Raw genomic sequence first — 10,827 nt, 5'->3', positions numbered from 1 at the left:
TTTGAGACAGGGTCTTGCTGAGGCTGGCCTTGAACCTGTGTTCCTCCTGCCTCAGCTTTGCCAGTCACAGAGATTATGGGGATGTGCCATTGCAGCTGGCTCACTTCACTCATATTTTTAAAATAACTATTTTGTCATATTTGTTCCCTGTGTTTGTATCCTTTTATAGGTAGATGAATATAAAATTCCTTTAATTGCACCTCAAGCTGAGTCTGGAGTACTTGGCTCTAAATAACAGAAATGTTGGGGCTGGGGCTCAGTGATAGTGCCCTTGTCTGGCATGAGTGTGGCACTGGGTTCGATTCTCAGCAGTGCATGTAAATAAATAAAATAAGCTCTAGCAACAACTAATATATATATATATAAAAGAACAGAAATGTCAGAGGAACAAGGACGTGACCCTAAGTTTCAAGGAGGTGAGAGAAAAAGCTCCAGCTTCCCGGGGCACATTATAACCATTTTGTATTTTCACCAAAATCTTTATGGATCACAAACTTATATAACCACTTTTCACCTTTCCCCAAAGGACTGCTATTTAAGTCAACTTCATGGTGCATCAGAACCAACTGGAGGGTTTGTTAGGACACAATGCTGGGGCCCGCAGGTCTGAGCTCAGGCTCAGGAATTTGCACTTGCACAGATCCTCAGGTGGTGTTGATGCTGCTGGTCTAGAGACCACTCCTGAGGACCACTGCTCTTTTACTCAGGAGGCAGATTCCCACTCTATCTGCAGACATAAAAAGGGAGAACCTGTCCCCTGCTGGTGCTCTGTTCCAAAGATCAGCTTAACTCCCCTGTTAGGAAGCTCATGTTGACTACAAGCCAAGGGGCGGGGTTTAGTTTCCTCCCCTTCATTAGCAGCACCTGTGAATATCATCCCTTGAGGTCTCTAGTTGGCCCCAGGAGTGCCAGGAAGGCTCCTGTCCCAGTGCTGACCTTCATGTAGAGATGGGCAGGCCACATGTGACAGGGGCCACGTGCTGTGTCAGGAGGGCTTCACTCACCTCATCTATGTCACCATACTGTAGGGTTGCTGAGAAGAGTGAATGGGAGTAATGCAAACAGGAGTCCTTTGTCAACTATGAAGTACCCAGAGGTATTATTATGACAGCTTCAGGGCAGATTTGCATGTTGACAATGAATTGTGTTTTTTTTCATGTAATTCTAGTGGTTTTTTGTTTTTTGGCACTGAGGATTGAACCCAGAGGTGCTTTTACCACTGAGCCATATCCTCAGCCCTTTCAGACAAAGTCTTAAGTTGCTCAGGGCCTAAGTTGCTGAGGCTGGCCTTGAACTTGTGATCCTCCTGCCTCAGCCTCCCCTACTGCTGGGATTATAGGCATGAGCCACTGCACCCAGCTCTAGTAGGTTTGTTCTTAAGGCTTTCCTTCTCCACTCCCCCAACAACAGGTATCTACCTTTGAGCTACGGTGTTACTGATTCTTACTCACCTTTGTTAAAGGAAAAAAAAAATCAATGATACTTATTAAAGCACAGCACAGCAGACTTTATTCAGGATCAACAGGATAAGTACAGTCACCAGCAACCATGGCAATGGGATTTTGCATTGGAGAAGACTCTGGGTTCAACTGAACACAGTGTGACAAGTGGTAATTTTAGCCAAAGATCAGAATAGGGGGTCTTTGGCTAATAATTTAGTAATTAAGTCTTAGTAATCTTCTAAGAGGTGACATCAAGAGTAAGGGGGACTCTGGCTAAACCAACCCAACAGGATTCTTGCTGAAGACAGGCCAGAGAGACCAAACATCACCTGGGGATGTCGGAGGATGGGGAATTTGATCATATATCAAGGACAGAGAAGTCTGACCTGATTTTACAAGGAAGTTCACTGACAAACCCAGGAGAAGTTTCAGTAGCCTGACTAAACTTTGGCCAAGCAAAGAATCTGTCACCTCCCATGGGTGTATGTGCACACTCACACCCAGCCTGCTTATTACCATCTTTAGGCTTTAAAAAGAAAAACAATCAAGGTACATAGCATTGAATGCATTATTCAATCTAAAGTCATTTTCTGTTTCAAAATTCAAGAATAAAATGAGAAGACACATTAAGCCGTTTATCTTTGGCTTTCAATGGGATGAGGTTTTACAGGCCCATTTTAACCTCTTTCTGCCTGCTCTTTGCCATTTGAACATTAGGTTCCATCCCCAAATCCCCCAATACACAGGCAGATGCAGATAAAGAGAATGGGGATATCCACTGAATGGGTCAAGAGGCAGAAACCAGCAGATCCCTAGGTATTAGCCCAGCCATTCAGGACATCCCGCTGACTTTCTTTCCTTCAGACCTGCTGGCTATGATAGCCAGTGATAAGATTCATATATATATATAATCTATGTGTGTGTGTATATATATAACATATATATTATATATAATCTATATAATATATATCATATATATGTATGTATTTTTAGGTGGACCCAATATCTTTATTTTATTTTTATGTGGTGCTGAGAATCAAACCCAGTGCCTCACACATGCCAGGCGAGGGCGCTACCACTTGAGCCCCAGCCCCAGCCCACCACCCAGGCGGTGGAGTCTGGAAGCCCTGGATGCAAACTTAATTCTACCATTTACTAGCTGTGTGACCTTGAACAGATAGGAGGCAACTGACAGGTTTTTCTAGGAAGGGGTTGAAAGCAGATTAGCAGAGCCAGGCACCATGGCTTACACCTGGGATCCCAGACCCTGTGGAGGCTGACGCAGATTTGCAAATTCAAGGCCAGCCTGGGCAACTTAGTGACACCCTGTCTCAAAATAATAAATAATAGTAATAATAAAAAGGGTTGGCACTCAACTTCTCTTAGGCCTCGCTTTCGTACCTCTCTAAAGTGGAGATGGGACGACTTGCTTTGGTAAATTGAATTATCAAATCACACCAAAAACATGTTTTGGTTAATATAGGGTTTCTGCTACACTGCCTGCACCAGGAAGAGGAACTCCCTGTGCCCCTGGATTATTTTGAACGTGCAGGACCTTTCCTGGCCTGCGACTCCAGCCCCGGAGCCAGGTAGCCCTTCTAAGCCTTAATAAACCGCGAAACAGGCCCAACCTTCCCGCGAGCCGCTCGGTCTGTGGACCGCCTACTCCCACCTCAAAGATCCCGCCCTCCGGTCCAGACGCCGATGGCGTCACTTCCGCCGGAAGAGGTAGCGCGTCCGCGCGGTTGGCGCGAAAGTCGGTTCCTAGTCTCTGCAATTTCCGGGTTCTCCAGCTTTTGCTTGGGCCTGGGGGCGCCGCCCGGTGGCGGTGGGGGCTGTGCGCCGGGCTGGCGCCCGACCCCAGCCGCTGTCCTGCGGGCTGTGCGCCCCCCAACTCACTTCCCGAAGACCCCCAGGCTCCATCGAGGTGAGTGAGGACCCAGCTCCTCCCCGCCGCAGCCGGGGGTCGCGACCTCTCCTGCGGCCTTCGTGGGGGACCGTGGTTTCCCGCCCTTGTAACCGGCCCTGGGACCCGCGGGTGGGCCTTTGACGCCAGAAAGAACGAGGCTACGGTGTTCTAGCAAGGCCTTTGTCTGGGAGCTGGGGAGCAGGAGCATCCAACCTTTTGGGAGGCACGACCTGTCAGCTGGCTGCCAGGTTTATATTTAAAAATCTATTTACTTAGGGATGAACAAACCTCGCGGGCCGTGGGTATCAGCAGCCACAGATGCGATCTGTGTATCCTTAAGCCAAGTGCATTTGAATGTCCATTGGCCCTGACTGTATTCAGTTGAGGGACATTAATTTCCTTCTCGGATTTGCAAGATTAGTGTGTCATCTTTTTCCTTGACTTCGCCCACATTCCAGGGTTTCTTGCAAACATTATGGACGAATTCATGAGCAAGGCCTGAATGTCTATCCTTAGGCATTCTTGTCTGCACAGAAAAAAAAATAATAGGTGCGTTGAACATTTTAACTTCTACACAGTGCATTTTTGTTCTTGTTAATGGTTCCTTTATTTTGACAGTTCAAAAATGTCCAGAAATGACAAAGAACCGTTTTTTGTGAAGTTTTTAAAGTCTTCAGAAAATTCCGAATGTTTTTTTAAAGCTCTTGAGGTAAGAATAGTTGAAAAAGATTTGTCTGATGCTGTGAATTCATTTGCTTGTTTTTAAGTATTTTTGATCTGTTAGGCTTTATGTCTTAGAAATAATTTCTGCATAGTTTTGCTACAGTCTGTGCTACTATAGACAAATCATTGCTGTGTAATTTTGAATCGATGTAAGTATTATCTGTGCATTTTGGTGAGCTTGAAATATATTATGACATTTTGGTTGGATATGGTTAACCGAAGTTCTTAAAAGTTAATAAGATTTCTTTTGTCTACTAATCAGAGTGGTCTCTTGCGAGTTGAAAAAAAAATTGAGTCCTATACTGTTCACACTTCAGTAGTTTTGGTTGTTAAAAGTATGTTTCTTTGTGCACTGTATAAAATAGGATGGTACAGAGCCTTGCTGCTCACAGATCCTAGCAGCATTGGCATTGGCCTAGGACTCTTTAGAAATGTAGAATCTTAAAATAGATGTGGTAATGCACACCTATAATCCCAGCCACTTTAAAGGCTGAGTCAGCAGGATCACAAGTTCAAGGCTAGCCTAAGCAACTTAGTGCCATCCCATAATTAAAATTAAAATCTCAAAATTAAAAACCAAAAAGAGTTATGGATATAGCTTGGATATGGATATAGTTAAGACTACTTACCTAGCATGTGTGAGGTCCTGGGTCCAATTCCCCATACTGCAAAAAATAGGGGCCCCCAACCAGGACTTGAAATTAGAATTCACATTTTAAACAACATCCTTCAGTACACATTAAAGTTTGATAGGCAGTTGTACCAGGGTTTTCCATAAAGTACATTGATTCAGCAAATATTTATCAAGTGTCTATGATCTGATCTAGGAGTTGGAATACATCAGTGGTCAAGAGTAAGGAAAGATTTCTCCTCTCTCAGAGCTTACATTCTAGCAGCAGGAAATAAATATGAATCAGATGATAAATGAGAAAACTACATAATATATTATAAGATATGGGAAGAGAAGAAAAGCAAAACAGGTTAAGGAGTTCTAGAGGATATTTTGGGGAGGAGAAGGAAATGAAAATGGGAAAGAGAGCTCAGAATATGGTGGCAACAAGATACGTCATGAAACTTACATTCTTAAAAGCAAGACAAGAAATACATGCATTCATAAAATATCAATGTTATTTTTCTTCATAAAATAGACTAAAGAGATGGAGGAAGGATATTTTAAAAAGTATGATCAGGAGGCTGGGAATGTAACTCAATGGGTAGAGTGTTTTTGCCTAACATGTGCAAGGTCCTGGGTTCAATACTCAGCACCAAAAAGAAAAAGTATGATTAGGAAAGCATCTATAAGGAGGTGGCGTTTAAGCAGACCTGACTGAAGTGAGGAATCATGTCAGGTGAAGACCTGGCAGAAGAATATTCTCTGCTGCAGGTATAAGCTAAGTCTAAATGGGGTCATGCTTAGCCTTTTTTAGCTTAGCAAGGAAGTGGGTGTGCCAAGAGCAAGCCAGGGAGATTGGAGGTAGGAGATGAGTGTGGGGAGATAGGCTAGGGCAGGATCAGGTGGTCCTGTAGGCTGTGGTAAGGAACGAGGATTTTATCCTGAGTGTGATGGGAAGTTATTAGAGGGTTTTGAGCAGAACGTAATATGATCTAATTTGTCTTTTTTAAAAGATTACTAATTGCTGTGTGCAGAGTAGATTTATACTGAAGGAAGGAGAGAAAAACCACTTGGGAGGCTTCTGCAGTGGTCTAGGTGAGAGATGATAGTTGCTGTCTATAAAGAAAAGGTAGTTTGAGGTGGATTTCAAAGACTTGGTAGGACTTAAATACAGGGGGCTGACTTGGGGTTTATTCTTTTTTACTTTTTTCTTTTAGTCTATAAAAGAATTCCAATCAGAAGAATATCTTCAGATTATTACAGAAGAAGAGGCATTGAAGATAAAGGAGAATGACAGATCACTTTATATTTGTGACCCTTTTAGTGGTGCTGTTTTCGATCACCTTAAAAAGGTTTGCTGACTTATATGGTAGATGGTTTTTGGTTTGTTTTTGCTTCATAAATTCTTTACTGATTATGAAGTATTATGCAAATCATAAATACATTGGTATTATTTTGGTTTGGGAGACCAGAATAATGTTTTTTAAAGGCTAATTTTGTTATTGTAGGCTTTTATTATATGTAGTTTTTGTTTTTAAGGGGAATATAGCTTCAGTTAGTATAAGCAAATCTAAAGTAATGAAGAATTTCAGTGATAGAGCTTATTGTGCTAAAAATTTAGGTTGCAAAACATTTAGGGGAAAATAGTAGAGTAGGAAAAGATCCCAATAGAATGTGTGGTAACTTCCTATCTTCTCTGTGCGCTCGTGCACATAGAATTTTAGTACCTCTACCCTGTACTGAGTTTGATAAATTATCTTAGAAGGGAGCATTTTGGGTATTACTACTGCTAACATACCAATGAGCCATCTTATTTTTTTTCATTGTTATTCTAAAGTCTACTGACTCATTACCTTTTGGTGTCTGGACAAGAGACAAGCATTGAAATAAAATTAAACTGGCTGTGATTTCATCCAGATTACAACGATATGATTTTTGTTTGAAGAAGAAAACATAGAAGAGTAGGTCGATGCAGTATCTGTGCCATTTATGGAAGGTCAGTGCACATCTCGCCCAGAGCACTGTTGCTGTTAGTCTCCTTTGGAAAAACCACTATTCATCAGGTAGAAATTAGTAACATCAGCCAGGTGCCATGGCACACACCTAATTGCAGCAACTCAGGAGGCTAAGGCAGGAGGATCATAAATTCAAAGCCAGCTTTGTCAACTTGGCAAGGCTCTGAGCAACTTAACGAGATCTTCTCAAAAAAATTATTTTAAAAAGGGCTGGGGATGTGGCTCAATGGTTAAGCACCTCTGGGTTCAATCTCTAGTACCCAAAGAAAAAAGATAGTGCTAATGCTTTTTCTGTAGATATTTAAATCAGTCATGCAGTGATGACTTTGGCAACAGTAGGCTTTTTTAATGTGACTTGAGTATGTTGTTGAGCAAGACTTGTCAACTCTATGAACTCAATATCTTTGAAAAATGCAGTTTTTTTTTTTTTTTTTTTTTTTTTAAGTGTAAATCTTTGTGGTTCTTCCTTGAAAGGATGTTGAGGTACAAAGTATATAAAACCCAATGTAGAAATTGCCTAGTGTTGTTCATTTTTTGTGATAGTGGATTTCTTAGGATTATTATAGGCTCTTACACTCTGAAATTGCTTCATTGGCTTAGTGCTTCATTTGAAAAGCATATGTAGACGTTTCCTAGTTGTTATAAGATTATTGTATTAAGATTATATTTCAGAGATTAAAATTTTGATAGCAGTTTTGAGTGAAGGTCTCCTGGAGGCTTTTTCTTTTGACTTGTATTGTTTATTTGGGTTTTATATCTGCCTATTTACTTAGTGTATAGTGTGTCTCAGAAATTATATAATGGTCATGATTTTTTTCTAAAATTTGGTGGTTTTTCTGCAATAGTCATCAACTTTTGTAAATAATTGGTAAATATTACCAAATGTAATTTTGTAAGATGGGTGGTCTTTTCCTTCTCAGCTCACAAAACCTTCTCTTTTTTTATAGCTTGGCTGCAGAATTGTTGGTCCTCAAGTAGTCATATTTTGCATGCATCACCAACGATGTGTCCCAAGAGCTGAACATCCTGTTTATAATATGGTAATGTCTGATGTAACTGTATCTTGTACAAGCCTGGATAAAGAAAAAAGGGTAGGTGTCCATAATGTTCACAGATTTGTAGCAACTAAAACAAATCTCATTTTTTTCCTTAGTGAATTTCTTTACTAAGGAAACTAATGTTTACTTAATATTTTTTCATCATAGATGGATAATCTTTAAGGCAGGATTCTAAGAACTGTGTAAAATATTTTTTATTTTTTTACATGGATATAATTTATACTTTTAAAATGATGTGTATAAGCATGTAGAATGTAATGTTTATTATAGGAGCAACATAGTTTAATAAATTCATGGAGTTGAAAAGAGTAAATACAATCATTTGTTGCTTAACAGTGGGAATATAGTCCGAAATGTGTCCTTAGGTAATTATATCATTGGGAATACTTATACAAACTTAATGGCTATAATGTCATGAGGCAGTACAATCTTATAAGCCCACACTATTGAATATGTGTCTGTTGTTGACCAAAACATCATCATACAGTGTGTGACTGTTCACGGAAATAGAATTTTATTGTTTTTGTACTAGACGTTGAACCCAGGGATGCTCTACCATTAACCCTTTCTGAGACAGGGTCTCGCTGAGTTGCTGAGACTGGCCTTGAACTTGTGATTTTGCCTTGGTCTCCCAAGTAGCTAGAAGTATAGGTGTACATTACCACACCTAGTGAAAATGATTATTTTAAATTTATAATTTGTATTCATCTTCTAAATGTAAGTTAATTATTTGACTTTATAAAGTAAGAAACACTTATGTATTCAGGTTATCAATAACAAAGGTATTTATGGTATATTGTATAAAAATGGAAGAGCTAATATTCGCTCTTATATTAACATATTTTCTTTTGGGGCTGCAGGATGAAGTTCATAAGTATGTACAAATGATGGGTGGACGAGTATACAGAGACCTTAATATATCAGTAACTCACCTTATTGCAGGAGAAGTTGGTAGCAAAAAATATTTAGTTGCTGCAAATCTGAAGAAACCTATTTTGCTTCCTTCTTGGATAAAAACACTTTGGGAAAAGTCACAAGAGAAGTAAGACAAACACTATGTATTTTCAAGATTTTGAAAAACTGATGCATTCAATTATTTTGGGGTACTCTGTATTTTTAAAGGGGAGCTTTATGGCATCCTCTTTAGATTTGTTATTCAGGGAAATGGGGTCATTACTCTTTTCTCCAGTGGAAACTAGGAGAATCTACAGGGGATTGTTATCAGGGTATAAGTTGAGTAAAATGGGCTGTGAGTTTAACACTAGTAGAATGTAAATGCTTTGATACTAAAGTTGTTTTCCGCAGCAAATATTTCTAAACTGAGAAAATCAGTTTGGTAACTTTGTAGCTTTTTTGTTGCATTTTCCTTCATTACTGTGCCCATATGTTAAGACTGAGAATAAATGAAATATTTAGGTAGTTTTAGTCCCTCCTAGAGGAGGTATGTGTAAGCCATCAGAAGGTGTGATCACTCAGTAAAGGTAAATTGATCCTTTGCACATCTGGCCTGCGTGAGACATTAGATTTCGGGAGCAGGATGTGTCCCTTCCCTTGGGAGCTTAGAGCCAGTTTCAGGAAGCATGCAAGTTTTTCCTGAAATTAAATTAACAACTGTAAGCCCAGGCACCACAGAATTATATTGGCATTTTTCTGGGATTGTTTTCAACATCATCCAGCACATCTAAATATGTCTCCATGTCAGTTCCTGCATTCCCAGTCCATTTGCCTGGCGTGACAACAGAATAATAATGATGTTTTTGTTGCTATTCTGCCAAAAATAATTGTTTTACTTATATTGAATAATAGAATTTAAAAGTCCATTTTATCATAGACAGCCAAATAACTTTAGGTTTGTTTTGGCTTTTTTTTTAAAATTTTTTAATTTGTTTAATTAGTTATACATGACAGTACAATGACTTTGATATATCATTCATTTGAATCAAATGGGATATAATTTCTCATTTTTCTGAGTGTACAGGTTGCAGAATCATATTGGTCATGCATTCACATATATACACACGGTAATAATAATGTCTATTTCATTCTATCTTTCCTATCCCCCCTCCCCTCCCCTCCCATCGCTTCTCTCTACCTAATCTAAGGTAACACTATTTTTTTTTTTTTCCTCACATCTCATACCTGGCTTTTTTTGTATGTGTGTATGGTGCTGGGGATTGAATACCCAGGGCCTTGTGCATGTGAGGCAAGCACTCAACCAGCTGAGCTATATCCCCATCCAAACTTTAGGGTTTTTAAGTAGTGTTTTTGGCATTTAATTTTGGAAAATGTACCACTTTGACTAGCAAGGGTTTAAGAGTACTGAAATACATATTTTTCTCTTAATACAGACAGTAGCTAAAAACATCACTTTTTAATCAGTAATATGTATGGAGCTAGATGAGCAGTTAGTATAATTCTAAAGTATTTGTCAGTTCTCCCTTTCTTAAAATGATTATAAATTCTAAAATGAGGAAAGGTGATATTTCTGTTTGTCGTTGTGCTCCTAGTAAATATAAAACTACCTGGTATATTTAATATATTCATTTTTATTACTTTTTACCATTTAATTTCTCCAGAAAAATAACTAGATATACTGATGTGAACATGGAAGATTTCAAGTGCCCTATTTTTCTTGGTTGCATAATCTGTGTGACAGGCTTGTGTGGCTTAGACAGGAGGGCAGTCCAGCAACTCACCATTAAGCATGGAGGCCAATACATGGGACAGTTGAAAATGAATGAGTGTACACACCTCATTGTGCAAGAACCGAAAGGTAAAACTTTTATAAATGGACAAATTCACAATTTTCTCTAATATCTCATGTTTTACAATCTTTTAAAACAGGCTTTGCTTCTGATGTCACTGATCTAGTTTGCTCCCCCTCATACTTTTATTTATTTTTTTAAATTTATTTTTATGTGGTCCTGAGGATCGAACCTAGTGCCTCACTTGTGCTAGGCAAGTCCTTTGCCATTGAGGTACAGCCCCAGGTATCTTAAATACCTGGTGGCTGAGTATGGTAATGTACACCTATATTTCTGGCTATTCGGGAAACTAAGACAGGAGG

General features: G+C 39.4%; 1 protein-coding gene across 2 annotated transcripts in view; it reads left to right on the top strand.

Moving 5' to 3' along the window:
* Positions 1–3,180: 3,180 nt before the first annotated feature.
* The window catches only part of Topbp1 (DNA topoisomerase II binding protein 1), a 55,596-nt gene continuing 47,949 nt past the window's right edge, over positions 3,181–10,827 (top strand). Inside the window, exons 1-6 of one of the 2 annotated variants that reach the window (XM_077793605.1) lie at positions 3,181–3,369; positions 3,970–4,060; positions 5,905–6,039; positions 7,650–7,793; positions 8,621–8,802; positions 10,337–10,533. In XM_077793605.1, the coding sequence (XP_077649731.1) occupies positions 3,977–4,060; positions 5,905–6,039; positions 7,650–7,793; positions 8,621–8,802; positions 10,337–10,533 (742 nt within the window). In that variant the 5' untranslated portion in view covers positions 3,181–3,369; positions 3,970–3,976. Of the gene's footprint in view, positions 3,370–3,969; positions 4,061–5,904; positions 6,040–6,604; positions 6,684–7,649; positions 7,794–8,620; positions 8,803–10,336; positions 10,534–10,827 lie in introns of those variants that run through there. The other variant, XM_077793608.1, reaches the window with a different exon arrangement.

This window comes from Urocitellus parryii, chromosome 2 (genome assembly GCF_045843805.1).
Source record: "Urocitellus parryii isolate mUroPar1 chromosome 2, mUroPar1.hap1, whole genome shotgun sequence".
Lineage (NCBI taxonomy): Eukaryota > Metazoa > Chordata > Mammalia > Rodentia > Sciuridae > Urocitellus > Urocitellus parryii.
Note: the sequence above shows the minus strand (reverse complement) of the source record. Positions and strands in the feature narration are given on the sequence as shown.